At 37.2% G+C, this 23,611-nt stretch overlaps 1 protein-coding gene across 2 annotated transcripts in view; it reads left to right on the top strand.

Annotated features, from left to right (window-relative positions):
* LOC126100243 (histone-lysine N-methyltransferase eggless-like) overlaps positions 1 to 23,611 on the top strand; it is a 351,861-nt gene that overhangs the window by 160,646 nt on the left and 167,604 nt on the right. For both annotated transcript variants that reach the window (XM_049910825.1, XM_049910824.1), the window contains exon 6: positions 23,458 to 23,605. In XM_049910825.1, coding sequence (XP_049766782.1) covers positions 23,458 to 23,605 — 148 coding nt within the window. The remainder of the gene's footprint in view (positions 1 to 23,457; positions 23,606 to 23,611) is intronic.

The following is a 23,611-nucleotide window of genomic DNA, read 5'->3' as shown; positions in this document are numbered from 1 at the left end:
ACTCAACTCAATCTGTATGTCTTTTTTTCATTTGGGGGGGGGGGGGGGAATAATAATAATAATAATAATAATAATAATAATAATAATTACATGGTGATGTTTAGAGTACAAATAGATATACAAATTAATTTGCAATATGAATGTTCCACATCATGACGATTTATCGTGCAAAATGATCCATGGATTATGAAAGTAATTAATTAATCACCATGGGTCAGTCCTCTGCAAATGATTACAATACCAGATACAGTATTTATGAACATGTTTGTGGAGATTATCATAACTGAAGTGACTACACACTATCAGACAACTGTCTAGACCACAAATAGATAATGTTAATTTAATTCTTCATGGCTTTTTTTTCCCCCTGGGCTCATCTGAAATTACTTTATGATTGACACGTGTCATTTTCTGCTACAGTGCTGCCATATCAGCCACTGGCTGTATATAGGTAACACACGAACATGGCGCGGGACACTGCAAAAATGCTGTTAATGTGTGATGTGGAGCAGTGTTGGAAGTGGCCCCTGCAATGTCAGAAATATGAGATGTTCTGTGACAGAAGACATGTTTTGTAGCCCTAAATTTAAACTTGTGCTGTAAGTGAATCACAAACTCGTGATGTGTAATGTATCTGTGTAAGTGATGGGTAACAATCTGTGGCAGAACTAAAATCACAATCACTTTGCTCACAACTACTGTGAGCCGATTCAAGACGGAAAAAGGTCAGTTTCAGTGCTAAAAGCATACTGTAATTTCTTGCTATTATTAGTTACCTGAAACTATCCTCTCACTGGCTACACAAGCAGCCACATTACCAACCGATGAGCAGTCCTCATTGGCTCTTGGCTGCAGACACTCTCTAGACAAAAAAAGAATGATAGATAGAGCAAATAAAAAAGTCAATACAATGATGAAAATGATGTGGCAGTGAATTAGAAACAAAAATATTACATTTAAACCAAGTAATTGAAGAAAATGATAACCAAACTGTTTTGCATCAATTTAGAAATAAAAAATCAGAATATTTAACGAGAATCGAACCTTCAACATGGCAGGTTAATAAAGTACAGTGCTGAGTCCACTTCTTTCATGTTTGATTATGGTTATCTAGTCGCAATGATTAATTGAACTGCAGCCTTGAAAAACTTGGTTTCACCCATTCTCACGCGAAGCTTTAAATGTAAGCCAATATCTGTGTTTGTGATAATTGTATGTGACAAATTGTGTCTTGTGTGGAAGTATCCAGTGCTTTTAGTTACTGTTGTGTGTAAAACGCATGTGTTTCTGTAGCATTGTTATGTGGTTTGCTTATCGTGTGTGATGAAATACGAAATAAAAGTGCCACGTCCAAGGTTGAGGAGCCAAACACATCAAGAAAGAAAGCTAGAAGAGAAGTCAAGTAATTTTAATCAGACTATAGTACTTTTCAAAAATTTATTAATGAAGTAGTGCAAGCCTATGTGGATAGCATTCTAATTGCATCTAGTTCACAGGAAGAGCTCTTGCATCATCTAACCACACCTTTTGAATGGCTAGATAAGTATGGCAAGAGAATTTATCTTGGAAACTCTGTGGGGCTCTTGGAAATCATATTTTCTGAGATTCATTATTACATGTACATCAGAAGTCACCAAATCGGGCTTGGACTAACAGCAGTTGTGAAGACACTTTGTTCAAGAATTGTGAAACAATTGCAGACATTCTCAGCACATCCAGCTTTTTACATTGTCATCTAGAATACGCTGCACAAACCAAAGGTCATCAGAATGACTGTCTGAAGGGAAGAAGGAAGAATGACAGAAGGAAGACTTACTGGACTCCTGAAGTGACAGAATAGATTGAAAACTGGGAGGAAAATCCAGCTTGAGCTGCACTACGAACTTTGCCAAATGCAACATGCAAACTTGCATTGTTTGTGGATGCATCAAATTTCACTACATGTGCAGTCCTGCAACACAAACTGGCTGGAATTTGGAAACTTTTTTTTTTTTTTTTTTTTTTTTTTTTTTTTGTCAAAGGAATTTTCTTTTGCTGGAGAGAATTATTCAGCTTGTGATAGAGAATATCTTAGTATTTAATTAGTAGTAGTTCAGATATCTACTCAAGGTAGAACATTCTTCGAAGAAGAAGAAGAAGAAGCAGCTTCTCACCATTGCAATTCCATTATCTTTAGAATAGTTCTTAGTTCATAACTGATATGCATTATGTGTCTCCTATGAGAAATGTAATGGTTGGTTACCTAGCTAAAAGCTGTCTCACCAGAAGAGACTGAATTAGATAAGTGCATTACTTTGTTGAAGTTACCCAGAAGCTTGTTACAGGTACTTCATATCAAAGACCTTTCAAATGGTTCAAATGGCTCTGAGTACTAGGGGACTTAACTTCTGAGGTCATCAGTCCCCTAGAACTTAGAACTACTTAAACCTAACTAACCTAAGGACATCAGACACATCCAGGCCCTAGGCAGTATTTGAACCTGCGACCGTAGCGGTCGCGTGGTTCCAGACTGTAGCGCCTAGAATCGCTCGGCCACCCCGGCCGGCAAAGACCTTCCATATTTTATCCTCAGGTTAAAGAAAATGATGAACACCTAAAACATGAAGAATATTCCCAAAAGGCAAAAGCAGTTTCTTTTGTCCTCATGAAACTGAAACATACAACCCATCTTCATTAGAATTGATAAGATAAAGAGGGGGCTCACCCAACTATATGAACATCCTTATTCATGTACTTAAGTTTTTCATTTTAAACATCAAAGATAAATCTATCAACTTCTCCATTGAATGACTCATGCTTTTTTATTTTTATTATATTTCTTACTTTGACAGTCAGCACATGAGGCTCGAAAATTTAAATGTCAGCTGCCAGATGACCAGAATATGAAATGTTCACGTGTTTTAAAGAGAAATGAAATCACTCACCTCTCAAACTCATCAGATTTAAAATACTAAAGCATTCATGTGAAGCACTCTGTAGTTTTTATTTCTAAACCTATGCTTTGATTTAAACAGTGCTTGGATTATGTACTGACAGTGTCCATGTGATTGCATATTTCATAAGAATACAGGTGCAGAAAGGAATCATGACTTTTACTCTGAGCAGGCACTCTCCTCTGGCAAACAGCTCTACTTCTGTGTTTACATCCATACTCTGCAAACCACCATGAATTTCATGACGATGGTACTTATCATTCTACGAGTTATTAGGCCCTCTTCCTGTGTTCTAGTCATGTAGGGAGTGTGGGAAGAATGACTGTTTACAAATGCTTTTGTGCCTGCTGTAATTATCATAATTTTGTCTTCATGATCCCTACAGGATTGACAGGAGATTGTACTATATGCCCAGAGTCATCAATTAAAGCCGATTCTTAAACTTTGTAAGCAGTCCTTTTTGAGATAGTTTATGTCTGTCTTGGAGTGTCTGCCAGTTCAGTTTCTACTGCATCTCTGTGACACACTCCCACAGGTCGAGCAACATGTGACTCATTGATACCGAGTCATAGAATATTATGCTTTTCTTTTTTTAAGTGCACAATTTTACTTTTCTGAATATTTAATGCAAGTTGCAAATCTTAAGACTGTTCTGAAATTTTACGAAGATCTGACTCTGTATTTGTGCAGCTTCTTTCAGATAGTACCTCAGTATGTGCAAAAATTTTAGGTTACTATGAAGAGTGTCTGCAAGGTAATTAGTATACAACATAAACAGTAAGGGTCCCAACACGCTTCTCTGGGGCACAGCCAAAGCTACTTCTACATCTGTGGAAGACACTCGATGCAAGAAAACATGCTGTTCCTCCCTACAAAAAATCGTTAATCCAGTCACATGATACCCCATATCGTTATACTTTTGGTATGAAGTGTAGGTGTGCTACCGAGCCAAATACTTTTTGGAAATCGAGGAATAATGTAACTACCTGACTGCCTTGATCCGTGGCTTTATAATATCACGTGAGGAAAAGAGAGAGTTGGGTTTCATATGATCAGTTTATCCTCCAACTACTGGGCACAGTTTTTGTTCAAGGGACCTACATTGACATTGCAATGCAATTATGTTCTTTCACTTATGAGTAAAGAGTTGTTTTGACTACAATGCGATGCCTACTACTGTCATTCATGACATAAAAATTGGCACTGAAACCCTGCAAAATTTATATAATTGCTGCTGTGATTCCACGATTTTTGAATGCCAGGAAACAAAATCTTCCAGTCATGACTATCTGCATACAGAGCAAAGTTAACTGAATTATCACGCTACACATTTTGTAGTTGATTCCATTATTGAGTATTATGTTCTGTTTTGCTATTATAGCTGCTCATTTGGCACTTGTTATACCTTACACTAAGCCTGTTCTACAGTATATTAAAAAAATTGCACGTGTCCACACACTGCAATTAGGTGATGGACCAGAGAGGTTCTGAAGAGGATATGCCCATTGACCTTTTAATTAGTAGTGATTGTTACTATTTCTAAATTGATTGTTCTGTTTCCCACCATATTCAGTTAGCTCCTCAGTGTGAGCAGATCTGCTGTCTATGCGACTTTAGGTGTTGTTAACACTCTGGAGACCAAACCGGAGCATATCTTAGGCCACAACTTTGTATTAAAAAGACCACACCTGAATGTAGGTCAGGCTACAATTTCATTGATGTGCGAACCATCTGTTACTCAAAAACTGGACTCATTTTGTTTGAGAACAATGTACAGACAACTCGCGATTCTCCCCTTAACTGGTGCTGCCTTCCATTGTTAATTTCTAGAATTATTTCAAAAGAAGCATTAGCGAATGTAACACTTTCTGTCATGAATGGCTGAGCCAGTATGATTGCATTGACATAATTTTATACGTGTACTCGTTAGATTTTGCAGTTTTGCTGTAATTCTGCTAAAAATGCATCACAGTTGTTGAGTGAGGAGGATGTTTTGGAAGTTCAAAAGGAAGAAATTGCTCAATAACTCATCCAGCACTTTTGTCTTGAGAAGATAATTATACTTTCTGTCATCATTATTTTAAAATCTATAATCTATCAACAAACTAAAGTAAATATAAAAAAAAAATAACTCTTGAAGCTTGGCCCATTTTTGGTATGATTTACTCTTAAAGACACATCAGTTACATATGTGCCATTAACACACTGCATAAATGGGCAGTTTCCTAGGCCCACTATTCTTCGAAGTGGATGGTCTCTCAAAGTGTTAACTTTGTACTTCAGGCTTACATGTCAACAGATGACCAATTGAGATCTTTCTGGGATCTAGAGAAAACTGGCATAACTGCACATCAAGGTAGAATAAAGACATTAAAGATTGTGTACTCCTTCAAGAATTCAAAGCATTGTATCTTGTGTGTGGTTAACGAAATGTTGTTTATCTGCTTCGGAAACAAAATATTAGTCTTAACCAAGTGCAGGCAGAAAGTAGATATCGTAGTTTATGTATAGCCTCCGTAGCAGTGATTACTTAGACACTTACACCATGTTATCTTGCACTACCTTGCAAAGAACCATGTAGAACTTGCTGCTCCTGGAGAGCCAAGTAACACCATGTTTTACATTGTGCCTCGGGCAGCTAAGAAGGAGAAAATTAGCAAAATAAGGTGGAGGATCATTTTTGATGCATCTTCTCACAAGATCAGCACACCCTCACTCAACATTACTTTAAAGGCAGGACCAAATCTTCTGCCAGAAACATTTGCTGTTTGTTACGGTTCCAATTATGTCGCATGGCTGTTATTAGTGATATTATGCAAGTATATCTGCAACTTACCTTGCATGATGAAGACGGATTTGACAAGATTTCTATGGCATGTTTTTTCAAGATAATCTTAGAAACTTCCAAATTTCAAAGTAATGACTAACTGTTTCAGTAGACTTCGATTCAATGTGACATGCAGTTCATTATTGCTTTCAGAAACACTGAAAGAACATACTTCTAGACAAGAGAACACATTTCCTGTCACTGCACAGTTACCAGACAACAGTGTTTTCATGAGTGGCTTCACATTGGGCACAGATAACGACAATGAAGCTATCGCTGGATATTATGAACTAGACCTACTACCAAAAGGACACTATAATAGACTTTGATCAAATTTTTGCAACTCATTGGGACCATTGTCTCTTGTGTCAGCCGTAGCAAAACTGTTATTCCAAGAAATATTATGTAGGGGAATTGACTGGAATGAATTGTTACCCAGTGATCTGGCAACAGGATGGGGCACTTGGGTGTCCACTTTATCTTCATTGCCTTGCATTCGCGTCCTGTGGTGGATACCTACTATTAAAAAATCATGATGTTCGAATGTACATATTTTGTGATGTTTTGGAACAATCATATGGGGCTGTCCCCATACATCCTCAGTGCTTTATATGGCAACACAAAGATTTTCTTAGCCTGTAACAATGACAGACTTCTAGCTGTAATGCTGCATTGTCTGGAACATCTAGGTGCACTTGTGGAAGCATGTTAACAAAAACATTTCTGTGCTACAGGTATGACTTTACTCACACAGTGTTGTGGACAGATGCTACAGTGACCTTAGGCTGGATAGACAGTGATGCTAATTGCTAGCAGACTTTCATTGGTAACCCTGTGACAGAAATTCATACATGCATGTCACCTAGTCAGTGGAGTCATTGTCCTGGACACAATAACCCAGAAAATCACTTAACACGGGGTCTTCTTGGCAATTGAATCCAATCTGCACAAATTTGATAGAAAGAACGGCCATGGCTTGCACACCTAGAAGAATTTTGGGCATCTGGTACTCCTAATATGTATTATGACCTCCTAGAAAAGAGAAGGAATGCAAAATGTGATGGCACTTACTTTACTTCCCAGCCTTGCAATAGACATTTCCAACTTCATTTTTTTACTGGAGACTATTTCATACAAGCAGCTGGACCCTTCACTTCATAAATAAGAATTGTGACAAAGATAAACTTGCTGAAGACTTGACAGCAGTCAGGTGCACAAATATATTTGCGTACTGGATTAAAATAGTTCGTTGGCAATTTTCATGTGGAAAAACCATGAACTACAGAATGGCAAGCCAATCCTGCAAGACTCTTAAATTGAAGACTTCCATCAGTTCATTGAAAATGGCCTTCTTTGTCAGGGAATTAGATTACCATTTGCAGACCTCAACATGAGCATCACTTCACGAGACTCCTCACTGAACTTCTCAGACACTCATCACTTCTCCCTAAAAATGGAATAGCTTGGAAGTTCATTGCACCACAGCTGTCTTGATGGGGAGGAAGGTGGGAGAAGAATAGCAGATAGCATGTCTGGTTCAGTTGGTCATCCCCATCCCCACCCGTTGGTGGTTAACCAGAGTGGTGAGTATGCTGGAAATTAACAAGACATTTATATCTTTCATTGGTAATGCTGATTTGTAAGATATCTCTCATTGTAAACTCTTTCGTTATATTTGTTCTATGACTTGTAAATAGAGAGTTACTAGACCGCAAATCACAGCCTACTACTGTCATTTACGGCAGTATAGAATCTGACAGTGATTCCAGTGGGCCCTGGAGATTTGTTCAGTTTTAACAATTTCAACATTTTTCAGTGCCATCAACTCTAATATCTATTTCACTCACCTCATTGGTGTCAGAATTAAATTGGTGCAGTACTTCTGGATTTTCTTTTGTAAAGGAGCAATTGGAGACAGAGTTCTGCACTTCTGCTGTTGCTTTTCTACTCTCAATTTCAAATCCTGCCTTGTCCATGGGTGTCTGGACACTATTGTGCCATTAACAGTGTATCTGTATGATCAGAATTTCTTTGGGTTTTATGTGAGACCTTTCAATAAAATTTCTGCTATAGTACTCATTGAAGACTTCAGGCATTGCCCTCTTGATAGCCAAATGTTAGAATTTTCTTTACAATGACTGTATACCATGGAGAATCTAGCCCACCATGAATTAGTCTACTAGGTACATATCTATCAACTTCATAGTCCACTGTTCTTCTGAATCTGAGCCACAGTTCTTCTACATGTTCCTCTCCAAAACTAAATTTTAAAATTCCTTACCGAGGTAAGACACAACTGATTCTTTATGTAGTTTGCTTAATATATAAGTCCCTCTACATGTTACAGTTGCCAATTGTACTTTGGTAATCGTTGCTACAACAGCCCCATGGTCACTGATAGTTTCTACATGGACATCCTCAGAGAGGTCAGGTCGTTTTGTTACTATTACGTCCAATATATTTCCATGAAGAGTGGCCTTCCAAACAATGTATCCTAGGTAGTTCTCAGAGAGAACATTTAATAAAGTTTTGCAAGACATATCACTGCTTTGCTTTGACACTGGCACAATTCAAAAACTACAAATTTTACACTACCAACGGTTACAACTTTGTATGCAATAGACATAGAATTCTGAAGATAAAAAAATTAACACTAGTCTGTGGACTCAAACTAAACATTGTAATGATACTGCAGATGATTATAAAAGGAAGCATAAAATTTGGGGATATGGTTATGCTTAATTAAGTCAAGTAAGTCTTTCTTCTTTCTCTCACGTAATGGGTGCTTTTGGCATAACTGGATTGAAGTATCAGAGAATACTTTGCTTTTTGTCTTTTCTTCAGCTGAGTATCAATTTCCTTGAAGTCATTGTCCATATATGTATCACCTTTACAATTTTGATATCACTTATTCTTATAATATCTGTATTTTGAAATGGAGCTTCACTTTCTTCATGTGAAATTTCAATAACAATGTATGGTCGACCAGTCTTTTTAGCAGAATGGATTAAAGATATGAAATGGTCTGGTGTATATATTGAATCTCTTTTTTAATACTCATTTTACCTCCCTTTTGATCATAGAGTGAGCACTGTTACCTTTGTTTTTGTTCCTTCATCAAAAATGTGTGAATAATTGACACGATATCAGGAAATATATTAACAGCAAACTGATACAAACGAAATGTGTATCTGTTCTTTCGTTGGCCACTGCAATTGTCTGTATAGAAAAAACTTAGTTTGTTCCGTCATTGAAAGGGCTTTTTGTGTACCACAACCCCTTCACCCTTGGTCCAAACGAAACAGGACACATCGTTTGTTTTAAGATCATAAAAAGTAAGGTTGAATACAAGAAGTTACTTTTATACTAAAATGCTGAGATTTCCCCTTTTGGACACTGAAAAACGGCTTGCATGTCAAAACACGTCACTTTGGTGTAACAGTTTTCCTCTTTGTCTGTTTTCTTCCCTTTACGAGCTAATCCCCCCCCCCCCCCCCCCCCCCCCCAATAAGTGTTGGTCATTGGTCATAGCTTTCTTTAAGTTCCTCTGTTTCTGCATTAGGCGCATTCTGGTAAGCGACTTGGGTTGGGTTGTGGTTTTGCTGCCATCTATATATTCTTTACTTGAATTAGCTTGAAGGTAATGACTGGGTATTTTTGGAATTGAATTTATGTGCTGTCTAGCTCCCTCTTTAATTTTCTCATTTATCTGTTGTGATTAGTATGTTTCTCATGAAGATCTGGTGCAATATTGCTCATTGAAAGATCCACTTTCTTCTCTAATACAGTTAGAATGACCCTATGATTTATATCCAAGGTATTCGTAAGAACATCTTGCAAACTCTTAATTGGTTCCCATCTTTTTAGAAATGAAAAGCATTGTTTGCTTTTCTGCTACTTCCTTCTTTAACATATCGGTATGTAAGCGTGACTTTAACACACTCACAGCAATGAAGTGTCGCTGTCTACGTAAATCCCCCATATGCCAGTAATTATAAAAACTCTTCTTCTGAAATTTTTCCGTACATTTCAGCCTACATTTCTCAGGGCAAGCCTCTTTTAATTCATTGCCTCTTACTTCTTTCTTAGTTCTATTGGAAATGTATGGCTTACCAGTATTTCTAAGCTTCTTGGTAGAATGAGTTAACCATTTGTTCATATTTTTTTCTTCTTTTTCTCTCCACTTTCATTGCAGTGGAAGTTTCAATTCTGTGATCATTCCTGTCTCTTAGATCATTATCAGATTCTGTTCTTGTAGTTGGCATTGGCATCTGAATAAAAAATATATTCTTGATGTTCTTTGTCTGTCGAGTGTTTATCCGGGTTGCTGTTCTCATTTGCTTCTACCTTTTTATACTTCCACATCCATTGGTCCCACTAAAAATGAAGTAACCAGTGTTAAAAATATCGTCACTTTGTGTAAAAATTCAGCAGTTGTTTACAAAATAACTATGTGGAAAAAATTATCTTCTGGCATGTCATAATCACATTATTTCATCCTTAACACATAAATAACTATTTGTATAGGCTATAATTACCTGCAGGAGTGTTTTCCCAAAACTTTTTTCAACCTTCATTAACCTTTACAATGCCTTCTGGTACATTCTTATTGGAGACTTTGCGAAGCTTTAATATTAATGGAGTTCTTGTTTAGTTACACTGCATGCTTTCGCTATCAAAATATATATATAAAAAAAGAAAAACAGTAAACAATATAAACTCAAATTATTTCTTATTTGTAGGCACAACTAAAAATAATCCTAACAAACTTTCGTTTCAAAATAACATTTTATTAAAGGTGTAATATGATATAAAAGATAATATAATGAATTGTGCCACTGTTTGGGAAACTACCTCAGAAGGCTCTTGAGCAACTGAGGTTATGTCACTATTGTTGAAAGGCAGGTGGTAACTTGATAGCGGCACATGTGTCATCTAGTGGCAAACTACTAAAAACAGAAATATGCCAATTTACATGACAAATCTTTGCTAATGAAATATTTTTTACAGAAAATGCAAAAACAAATCTTTTTAAGTTGTGCCACTACCAAAGCAAAGTAGTGATGTTATCATTGCCCATCACTGACAAAACTGTAATTTTCCCAATTGGTTGTTGGATGATTAAGGCTTCTCCAATGGTGACAGTACGACTGTGGAACTTTTGTATCAGTGAACTTTGATTTTCTCAAAATTTTCTGGAGGTGAGTCTGGTGTTCAATAGAAGGATCCAACTGCAAGTTTATGCCCAACCTTGATATTGAGTCGTGCCTAGACAATCTCACATGCAATTCCAGTTTCTCTTCCAGTGGATTTGAATTTGTGTACTGTGACAAATACACCACCCCCACCTACTATCTTTTTTATATACACTTAAATATTCCCAAATATCTCACTGCTATAATTTACGGTTTTAACCAGCTTTCAGTACATAGTGTAACGTGAGCTCCACAGCTTTTTAGGACATTTCAAGGAGGACGAGGAGATTGGTGTTTAACGTCCCGTCGACAACGAGGTCATTAGAGACGGAGCGCAAGCTCGGGTGAGGGAAGGATGGGGAAGGAAATCGGCCGTGCCCTTTCAAAGGAACCATCCAAACTCCGGCACTTTGTTGCAAATGCTTTTGTAGGAAATCTTTCACCTTTGGGGGAAATTTCTTAGGATATTAAACTGACACTTTCAGGTTTCCCAGAGCTATCATCATCTGGAGTGGATGGAGATCAATGTTAGAGATCAGAATTGGAGTGAGTATGAGTCTAATCTTCAGTTTGAATATTTTACAAATCAGCGCACCACTGTTACATCTGTGCTAATGGGCTTCCTTCATTCCTGCTGTAGTATCGCGAGTATTATGAGTCTGAGAACTGTGGCACTGTGGTCACTTCCTACTCATTCTCTCTTGTCACAACTTATTGTTAGTACAGAAGATGAGTACACAATCTTGCTGCTGTAAAGTAGCATTGACAAGGTGAAATGACAGATTGTCAGGATTAGATAGTGTTTAATGAAGCATCAGATGTCCTTTAATGAAGCTTTGTTTGTAAGACTGTGGAGGATATAAGGTGAAAATAAATTGATGCAAAGAAAAATTGCAAATACTCTGCTGGGTGGGAAAAAAATCAGTATGCCCTTTTAGAAGCTTACAATTCACTCAAGATTTATCATTGCAACAGTGCATATGGAGCCCATGAAATTATTACATTTATGGGTCAATAGAGCAAACGATTCTTGGTTATCAGGTAGCGACCCATACTCCAACGCCCATATTAGTGTGTGGTGTAGCCTCAATGGACAGAAATGCAGGTTCTGATTGAGCCTGCATGGCAGATATTGTCCTGGGATACATTATGTCACACCTGCTCGATCTGTTCTCATAGTTCCGCAAGAGTTGTTGATTGAAGAGTCGCATCAGTCACTTCTTGTACCATCATATCCCATACAGGTTCAGTTGGAGACGTCCGGAGATCATGATGGCCAGGGAAGTTGCTTCATGTCTTGCAGAGCACGTTGAGTTGCACAGGCAGTGTGTGAGCAAGCATTATCCGGTTGAAACAACATATCACCTTCCTGTTGCAAGAACAGCAAAACAAAAGATCCAACAACATTCTGCATGTACCGAGTGCTGGTTAGCATTCTCCAGAAACACTGGAGGTGTAAGAGAGTTGTAGCGTATTGCACCCCAGACCATAAGGCCTGGTGTGGGGCCAGTGTGTCTTCAATAAATGCACTGTACAAGACAACTCTCATCAGGTCCACTTTGTACACATAAATGATCATCACTTTCGAGTAAGCAGAACCTGCTTTCATTGCTGAAGTACATAGTGTGCCATTCCCTCTTCCAAGTGGTCCTCTGATGGCACCAGTTGAACTGTGCATGTTGATGCTGTGGCATGAGTGGCAGACAGGTTAGAGCTGTGTGTGCCCATAGTTCTTCTGCTAATAACCGCTTTACAACAGTTTGTGTTGACATGTCTCAGTTCACAAGCCCTTGTATCTGTGTTGTGGTAGCTGTACAATATGGTACTGTTGCCTTTACAATACGACGATCCTGGAGGGTGTCTGTCCTGTGTGGACTTCGAGAACCTCATCTGTGGGTGTGAGAATGTTCACATGACCATTGATACCAACATCGTTGCACAACTGATGCGGCACATCCAACTTGGGTAGCAATTCTCCGAAAGGGCCATCCCACGGCTTGGAAGGTCACAATTTGACCCGTTGAAAGCTCGTTCAGTTGGCTGCAGGAATGACGAGTGCGTCTCTGTGGAATGGTTGCCTGCTTGCTTCATACATTTGCACCACACTGTGCCTTCTGACTGTGAGCATGCCATATTAAAGAGTAGACACAGATGGGACTCTGGTAGCTATGTCACTGCACTATCTGTTGACGGATGTCGCTGAAACCATTCTTAGTACATCTACGGTCCACCAGGTGACATATGCAATAGTCAGAGAAAACTTGGTGTCGGCTTTCCAGGTGTACTATTTTCTTCCAGCAGTGTATGTTCCATTACAGGAGGAGAGTAATATTCGGAATAAGTTTCATGCTATAGTCTACGCTTCAGACATAAAACATATATATTGCATCCAGTGCAAACAAAATGGTTGTATCTTGTTTATTCTTCCTTTACCTTGAGAAAATATGTCCTGTGTCAAACACAAACTGAACACTGAGCAATGTCGCTTTATATCCCCCCAACAATAAAGTGCACTATTTCTGTCTTCATTTGGTCATGGCAACGTGCATTTATAGGCTATCAGTAAGTTGTGTAACTTATAATACATTTACGTAATTTATTTTAATAATTAATCACTGTTTAGAGATTGCGCTTAATCCTAATGTCATATTTTCTGGTACTGCCGTTACAGACTTGGTAACACATTGAAAGTGTATTTATGTCAGCATCATTGTTAGACACACTCTGAATATATATCAAATATTAAAGTAAATTTACAGCAGTCTTAGAAAAGTTTGTTCTATATTAACCCTAGGACGCCTAAGGGGGTGGTTCATTGAACCCACAATTATTTTATGTCCCCTGCTTTTGCCCAAGTAACTTCCATACTACATATTCCCTTTGAGTTATTGTTTGTTGGCTATTTTATGAATCGTTAGTGTCAATATATTTTATTGAAAATTCCTGCTTTGAAAGAAAAAATAAATTAACTTATTATGGGTCCAACACACCCCCCGGCTTCTGTGCTATAGAAAACTTCCCTTAGTAGGATTTCGTATATCTCATCACTACAACAATGCAAGTTCGTTTCTTGATATGCACAACAATCGGTTTACTTTCAGAGGAAGTGATTGTTGATGTCAGTCATCTGTTATTTATGTTGTAAACTTGCAGTGAGCTAGTGCAGTTCCAAACACGTAGGCCTCCAGTAACTTTGGTGTCCTACACAGCAAAAACGAAACCAAGTAAAAACTTACTGATGTTGTCAACAATGCACCAAAATAAAGGCAGTGTTGGAGGAGAGAAGAATAAAACTGTGATAAATGTATTTTATAATTCCACTAAAGGTGGAATTGATACCATTGATCAAATGGCGCGTAGGTACACCTGCAAGAGGGGAACAAAGGGATGGCCTCTATCTGTATTTTACTCTCTCGTTGACATTTGTGCTATCAATGCAACCATTCATCCAGCAACATCCAAGGTGTAATGAAAAGAAACACAACAAACAGAAACTTTATCTTCTGCAAGCTGGGATGGAACTAGTGAAATTGCAGATAGAAGAAAGAAGTACCAAGCAAGAGGGTTATCTAACCAAATTGTTCAATCAGCGGAGACTATTCTACAAAAGAAAATCAAAGAAGGGACAACAGAAACACGTCATTCTCCTGCAGGGAAAGGTTGGTGCCATATTTGTGTAAGAAAAGCTGAAACAAAGAAGCAGAAGTTCAACAATCTAAGTAAACCAAAACAATATTGTGGACAGTGCCATAAACATGTGTGTAACACACATTCATAAAAAAATTGTGAAGTGTGTGTCTTGCCTTGAAGTTGAGGACTCAGAGTAGTCTATTGTATATGAACACACCTGTATTTTGTACTGTAATATGTCAATTTTTTATTCACTCAGTCCAATATTTATAACAATTAACAACATTTATAAACCAATGCCTTAAATAAAATACATAAACCATTTTGAAAGTTGTAATTTTTCATCAGTAAACTTATTTAATACCTGTGAGCTCGCCGAAACCCCCCCTTAGGCATCCAAGTTAGAAAAAAAGGCTTGGGCGTCCTAGGGTTAATTTATTTATAAACAGACCGATATTCACTGCTAATTGATCAGTCGTTATATTGGTATTAACTTGCTTTAGTCATTCAGGCAGCTTGCACTTGAGAATGGCTTTGAAACTGGAATCATGTTTGTATGAAATAAGTGAATAGTAATTTATAGATTAATGGCAGAAATTTCTTTCCAAATGGTTGCATATATAGTGGGAATGGTGCAAGTCCGCAGTTGTGCTAGTGAACTCATGTACTCCCTCTCCTTTCTCTCCTTTCACAGCAAGTTGAATCCACTTGTATCCAACAATAGACTTAGGTGACAAGTGAACCTTGGCAGAGACTCAAGAGTTGAGTCTTAAGGCTCATGGAGATGGCAAGTTCAGTAATGACATCACAGGACTTTCTTGGGTTAATTTAAAGTGAATGTGTAGAGCTCATTTCTGATCTCTGATTTGCATAATCTAAAAAACATTGTGTGCACCCCACACAGAGTCAGCTGCCTTATGTAACAGTCTCTAATGTGTAGTTCACACCTGACCCATTTAGGGGAGCCTTATAGTTGTCAACTGTAAGCTGCAAGTTCAGGAAGTTACGAGTGAGAGCCATGGTGCCATGATCAGTTCTCGGGACATGGCTGAAAATTGTGAGCTTTGTTGAGACACTATGCTCAAAGCTGGTGTTCTCAGTCTTGTCTGCCAGTTGTTGGGATGATCAAAGTATGACCTCATAGCTCAGACACATATACTTTTACTCCAGTATGCACCTCAGTCTGTAGTTGATTGTTCCATATTCCCCCAGTGGTTGCTAGAATACCCTGTCAACATGTTAAATGAGGCCCCCAGCAAACACACTGAATGCAGCTAGTGTTTCTGCCCATCCATTGCTGCCATTTCTGTAGGGGGACAATGCAATATTACACATTGGTCCATGCCACCCTTATACAGAGCACTTCATCTGACTACTGACACATCACTCACAGTAAAATGGACAAGTAGTGATACATCCTGGATTTCCTGTAGAGGCAATAGGATCCAGAGGAGAGGATAGTACTTTAAGGTATGTCTAGAACATAGCTCTTGGGAGCTCTCCCATTATACCTGTTTGCAGCAGTTTCCAATTCTTTGGTGTTCATTGGTTTGATTTATAGCTGCTTACTAACCCGTGTTGTTCGAGAACAGCATTCACTGTTGGTGCTCTGTTATGACTGGTCCAAGGTTTTACAGAATTTTTAATTTCTGGATCTGTTAAGCTAAATATTTTACTAATTCCCTTTAAAACTGAAGCAGTTACTGTGCAAAACGATTTTTCTATCAAGGCTATGGAAAAGCCTGGGAGAAAAGATATGAAATTCCTATAAGTTTTTTTGATGTTACAGGGTTACAGTCACTAACAAACTTAAAAATAGCATTAATTTATGATACGTGAAGATGACTTGTACTCCTACCACAGGGGAAACTAAATGGAACATGACATACTAGCTATAATATTGCCACAAGCTGTGCTGCATGCCTGGTGGAGTAGCGGTTAGTGTTGTGGTCTGTCCTGCTGCAGGTGGCCAGTTCGAAACGTGTGACCATGTTAGGTGGTTCCTGAAACTCTCTATGTTTATAAGAATGCGTATTTTGGAATATTCCATGTTTGCATAAATAGTTGTACTCTCCATCCAGGAGATGAGTTACGTTCTGGCTGTATGTTTGTGTCTGTACCGTATTTACTCGAATGTAAGCCGCACTCGAATCTAAGCCGCACCTGAAAAATGAGACTCGAAATAAAGGAAAAAAAAAATTCCCAAATCTAAGCCGCGCCTGAAATTTGAGACTCGAAATTCAAGGGGAGAGAGAAGTTTTAGGCCGCACCTCCAAATCGAAACAAAGTTGGTCCATTGTAATATGAGACACAATTTAGGTCGAGTGAATGACGATACAGCTACAGTAGTTTGGTTCGAGTCGAAAGCTTAGCAGTTAAGCTTTACCAGGTAGCCATTGCTATGCGTCAGGTGCTCCGTCCGTATTTATATGGATACCTTCCTTTTTCACGTGCTTCGTCTGGTTTGAATCGATTGCTTATTTTGCTTTGATCTGATAAGTGCCGTTTTCTATGTTATAGGTGTTTACGTCAGTCACTCCAAGCTGAAAATGCATTACTATACTGTGTCATGCTTTGTTTGTCGCATTCTGATAGTGCGTGTTTACGGCCTGTCGCTGCTCGCGGCATGGCTTGCTTTTGTGCGCGCTACCGTCGCCTACAATTAAAAAAAGAGAGGAATCGTCTCATTAGCGAAACAATGGCAAGAGACTGCTATTTGTTGTTACTTACACTGCTGCTTTCTTTGATAATGATCAACAAGAACCAAATAATAGACTGCGTATGATAGAACATGTTCTGAATGAGAGTTGGGCAAAAATTTTTCTCCGTTTGAAAATCTTTGCGGCCGCTTCTTTAGTACATCAAATTCTGCACAGAAATTAGTCATCTTAGATTTAAAAATCTAGTCAGTTGCCGTGCTTCATTTCTGACTATATCACTATTAGGCATAAGAGTAATACGAATATAAACATGACACGATACGTATATTCTGCCGCGTTTGCTGTTGTCTCACTCTAGTTTCGTAGTTTATTTGGCAGACAGGATTTAAATGAGATAGAAGCAAACACGAAAGAATACATGGCAAAATGTTTATATTCGTATTATTCTTATGGTGAAGAGAATACTGCATGTGATTCACATTTCATCAGGTTCCTATTAGCAACCATCTCTTCTCACAGGTAGGATAAAATTCAGAACATAGAGTTGGCCATATTGACAAAAATCCCAGTATTACCAGTCGGATTTTCATAGTACATTGAAATTCGGAGATGAACAATACGGAATTTGTATTTACTTCGTTGGATAATGTATGAAAATACAGTGGTCGAAACTCGGGCGGAGAAAAAAAGCTCGTCTTCCAATTTCTTTTTTTTTATTTTATTTATTGACGCAGAGGTTTTGGCGCCAGTATTTATCTTTGTGTCTACAAAGGATGCCTGTGTAGCGCTACATATATTCGACGGCAGAAGTTAGTTGTGGCGGCACTTATCAACATTTTTCAGAACTTAAGCTTGCTTTGCACTCGATTCTAAGCCGCAGGCGGTTTTTTGGATTACAAAAACCGGAAAAAAAGTGCGGCTTAGATTCGAGTAAATACGGTAATCTACTTTCAGTCCTAAGTGTTATTCTTTAGTGACCATCCTGGTTTTGAAATTGGACTGGATTGTAGTTATGATATAACAATATGTTCTACAGCAACTATATCACAAATACCAATTACTACAAAATAGATTATACACAAAACTCGTAACTATCAAAAATTTTTGAAAATGTGCTTTTATTCACATTAATATATACTGAAATTTAGGGTGAATGATTATTTCAGCAGTAACTGTAAATCACAAATGCTGATTTTTTTTATATCTGCTACGGTTGCAGGTTCGAATCCTGCCTCAGGCATGGATTTGTGTGTCCTTAGGTTAGTTAGGTTCAAGTAGTTCTAAGTCTAGGGGACTGGTGACCTCAGATGTTAAGTCCCATAGTGCTTAGAGCCATTTGAACAATTTTTATGGCGCTATTGTTGGTTCATCTAAATGAGGTAGAGAGGATAGACAAAAAAGTGATTTGCAAGATTTGCAAATTATACCAATTAGCAAAGTGTGATATTAAATTCAAAAGACACCTTTACCTCATTATTTATAAGGTATGTCAACTCCCATTTGTGTAATATTTCTGTGGAAGGATGCTCTGTAAAAGTTCAATAGAAAAAGCTGTAGAAAATACTGCTTATAGGAGGAATAAAATGGGTGATTTCATCTCAAATCATACAGGTCATGTCAACTTGTGATCATGAATTTCTGTGTAAAAATATATGTATTGGTCCTCTATATATCATAATGTTTGAAATAAAGTATTTTTGTTTTATCTTAATTTTTGTAACTGGTATGGCCCTTTGAAAAATGTATATTTTGTAAATAACTCTTAAAAGAAAGGAGAGAACCAAAATAAAATAAAAGTAATAAACTAAAAGTACTAGAGATCTGGTAGATGTTTTGCGTTAAAGCTCCCTCTTAGTGTGTTGAAATTTAGTTGACACCCCTACACTTATGGGCTTCCTTTAACTTACAAATTTAAGACGGAAATACGAAATTTAAGTTAATTTTTCCACTTATTTTTCTTCTCCTGATGTGGAAAGTCACAGAACACTACCTTTTCTGTCATGTTACCAGGTACTACTGATGTAATTTATAAACAGTATCTTCTCTGCTCCAGCTATCCATGTCATGTAAATATTTTTACTAAAAGTGTAAAAAAATGCATTTTTACTAGTTTTTATGAATTGTTTACTCGAAAACCCTCATCCCAAAACTTTTGAGAATCACACGAAATATTGCTTCGTTAATATGTTAGTAGTCAGTGCAAACACAGTTGGCAATATTTTTCTGTGTAAAGTGTTAAAAAATTTTCAATATTCTGCGTATTTCACATCACTGAATTTCTAGCGTAAAATATGCATGTTGGCAACATTGTTTCCAGTGCTCTGTTGTTTATAACAAATGAATGAGAACTTGCACATAAACCATTCTGCATCAAGTTTTGTGGTTTGTTTTAACATTTTGTTATATATAGTGTCAGTGAGGAAATATAGTAATGACAGAGAGAGGTGTGTGGACTATGAAAGAAGACACAAGAAGGTGGTGTTTAAGAAAAGTTAAAAATACTTCACAGTTGTTGGAAATCTGTCAGAGGTATTGCAGAAATATCTTGGTCCTCAAGTAACGGTATAGCATCACATCCATTGTGCAGGAATTGCTACACTCAGTACAAGAAGAAATTTAGTGACAACCGAATTGAGCAATCACCATCACCCGAATATGAAACTGAAGGAGACAGTGCAGATGATTATATTCCTGGGTGTGAAGTTGTTGGTGTGTTGAATGTTAGCATATCTGCTGTAGTCCCTACTACATCCCGCATTAAACATTCCAGAAGAGGTAAGAACCACAAGAGCACAGCATGTAAAAAGGAAATTGGAACTTTTACACAAGCAGCATCTTCAAAACTTTGTGAAGATAGTGATATGTGCATGAAATGTGATGTGTGGTTTCAAAACCTAAGTACTGCTACCGTAAAGCCACCTATACTGCGAAAGTACAGTTACTGACACTGATAGCAGAAGATACAGAAATACATATCCACTCCCTCACATTATTTTATTTGAAAAGTTAATATTGTAAAAAATGAGAGAGGTATTTGAGCATGCCCATATTCTTACTGTGGACATCCGTTGTAAGATGATAAGCTTACTATTGCTCTGGAAAATTAACTAATTTATGACAAAGATTGCAGCAGGCAAAGTTCTAACCAGGTTGATGTTATCTCTGTTAGTGATAGTGGTGAAAAAGTTAAAAAGGTAAAAAGATAGATTACAAGATCAATAAGAGAAGCATATCTCCTAACGAAAAAGAGGAACCTGAATTTAGAAATTGGTCTCACAAAATTCCACTCCTTATGACCAAAATGGGTATAATGCCAGCCAGCGATGAAAGTATGTGCATGCACCAACATGAAACTTCTTTGTTTCGCAATAAGTAGTGTCACAAGAAAGAAATACACAGAGATGGACCTGATGCTTTTGTGTATATGTCAAGAGCTGTAAGGTAAATGTTGTTGCAGGAGTGTGCAATGTGTCCTGGTGCTGAAGTGACGACAGTTGTAGCATTACACCTTCAGGATATTGACAATGAAGTAACTTAATGCATTATCGGAGGGAGGAGTGTTGGTGAAGAAGACAGTAGAGCTAGAGAAGTTTGTTACAGAGGTTAGGCATTGGGCTGTGAAAAAATAGCTCACCATCATATCCGGATGATTCAGAGACAGGTCATACCAGAAGTAAAATCAGCGTCATCCCAGAATACTGACACATTAGTTCTTCATTTCAACTTTGCTGAGAACTGGTCTGTTGCTTTGCAGAACGAAATTCAGCTACCACTGGCACACATCACAGGTATCAATATTCATATGTGATGCTTACTTCCTTGGAACATCACACTGTTTTGCTATTGTCAGTGATGATCTCATTCTTGACAGTGCACATGCATGTTACACTTTCAGCATGATAATTGATGACATAGCATCTAGAGGCCATGCATCTCCTAAACATGTGTGTGACTGATGGTACTACAGCATCTCATTTTAAAAAACCGCTTTCAGCTTTATGGGCTTGGTCAACACTGTAGTCCAGGAATTAATACAAAAAATGATTATTTTCAGCAACAGGTCATACAAAAAGTGCATGTGATGGGGTAGGAGGTCTGTGTATCCATCTTGAAGATTTAATCTCCAGCATGAAACTGTTGATGCTGTAAGAGATGCTACTGGATTCGTACACACCACATCAACATTAGTAACAAGCATGAAACTCTTTTAATTCTAAATGAAAGTATATTAAGGGAACTTGGTTCAAAGAAAAAGAGAAATAACGGTCTGCTATGAAGCCCATGATAGGAATTCAATCAAGTCACTACTAGGTTGCATCCCAGAGTGGCATATACATTGCAAGAACGGTTCTCAATGAAATGCAGCCTGTTAATGTGTATGAAATGCAGACACGACATTATACATTAAAAGACTTTGTAATGAGTCACTTTATTGCTTGTGTGTATGGCAATGGTGGATGAGACGGATAATAAGTGTCTCTCATGAGGTGTAAGATATAACCGTCTCCTTTATGACACCTCATGGTCCTGCTAATGCTTTGAAATGGCCAAGTACTGCTCTTGTTGGAGCATCCTTGTCCATATACAAATTCAGCTCACCTATACAAGTTCAATCAGAAGCAGATGGGGGCAAAAAAATTCTTTTCAACAGTGCAGTGTCTTACAAAGTCATGAAGAAATAAAATCATGACACAAGACAATAATAATTTGTGAATAATATCATAAAAAGAAAAGTGGGTATAAATATTCTATATGTCTCATTTTTGTTATAAAATAATTTTGAACAAAATTATGAATTGTTTTTCCACTTGATTATAATGTTTTAAAGTAATTATTTTGATTCAGAAATACCAGTTTTGCATGACATCTACTTAAAATCAACAATTAATTTAAATATTTAAGTGTCCATGGTTTCTTGACCTTGAGAGTAGATTTATGTCTATGTAAAAAATTTCACACATTTTGTACAGACAAGTGATGCCTACTCTGTTGTATATTCCCTAATTACAATGACCAACCAACATACCCTGTAATTTTTAGAACATTTATGATGGGGTTTTTGGAGAAAATAATTTCTAAATAGGCAAAACATTTTAGATTCTTTCATCTTTATGTACAAGTATTCTGATAGTTAAATTTCATATGTTAATGTCATAGCAGGCAGTTATCACCTTCCACTTTATCATTTCTCAAGACAGTTGACATTCTGTGACTATCCATATTTTTAAAGCATAATTTTGAAATTCACAAAAAGGTAAATTTTCAGAGGTTTTTTTTATTTTTTTATTTATTTATTTATTTTTTTTATTTTATTTAAGGCAAGCTCAGAAGTGTGTACGTATTGTGTCTTGTAGTATTGGGAACAAGGTATTTATTGAAAATAAATTCAGATCTCTATCACTTTTGGTTTCTTTATTACAATTTTTCAATTTTCCCTTTTGTTAAGACATTTTCACAAACACTCTCATGTAGAGAGGTGTGTAGTGTTTTAACAAATCATCAGAAAATCAAAATATTGTAATTTTGTAGAAGTGTTTTGTGAAAATTCAATATATATGTATATTTTTTCAAGAAACTTCAAAATAGTGATGTGACACATTCATTCTCAACCTGTATGATTTGAGATGAACTTGTCCAGATAGTAGTGGTTTTGATGTCGGTTGATAATGTGTGTAGCGTTACGTTATGAAATAACAAGTATGTAGTGTGTGTCATGTTTATTATTGGGAAGTAAATGAACAGTGTAACACTAGCTTTTTAAATTATATTAAAAAAAAATTTGCAGAAAAGTATTGTAAACTAGGGATGAACTGAATGAGATTGTGCAGTTTCAAATTGACTGTCCTTGTTTTGTCCCTGTATTCAGAATGATATAGTCTCCCATTTTCATGTGTCCATTCTGAGTTAGGTTTTTTGGGGAGTTCCCTGAATTACTTCAGGCAAATGCTAGGACAACCAACTGTGTGTCCCATCTTTGTCAAACTAAATGTAAAGGTATATAAAGGCATTTATACATTAAATTTTTATATGTTTTTAAACTTTAATACCATGACGTGTCCAGTATCTTTGTAAAAGTGATCCATGGGTGACTACTGCTACAACTGAAGCCAAAATAATCAACATAAAACCTGCAAGTATTTCTTTGTGCTATGTGGCTATTATTTCTACTTAACTCTGTTTCTTATATCTCAAATATAGTTTTTTTTTTACAGGAGCTCACTCCTGTTGAAATTATTGATGCCTTGCCGGGTGACTACGCTTCAGGAATGCAGTCACCATCATCCAGCTATTCTGGGCATTCGAAAATGTCTCCTACAAGTTCAGCTTTTGGTATGAGGAGCCCACGTAAAAACATTGCCTGTGAGT

The sequence above is a fragment of the Schistocerca cancellata genome, chromosome 9, assembly GCF_023864275.1.
Source record: "Schistocerca cancellata isolate TAMUIC-IGC-003103 chromosome 9, iqSchCanc2.1, whole genome shotgun sequence".
NCBI lineage: Eukaryota > Metazoa > Arthropoda > Insecta > Orthoptera > Acrididae > Schistocerca > Schistocerca cancellata.
This window is presented reverse-complemented; position numbering and strand designations above follow the sequence as displayed.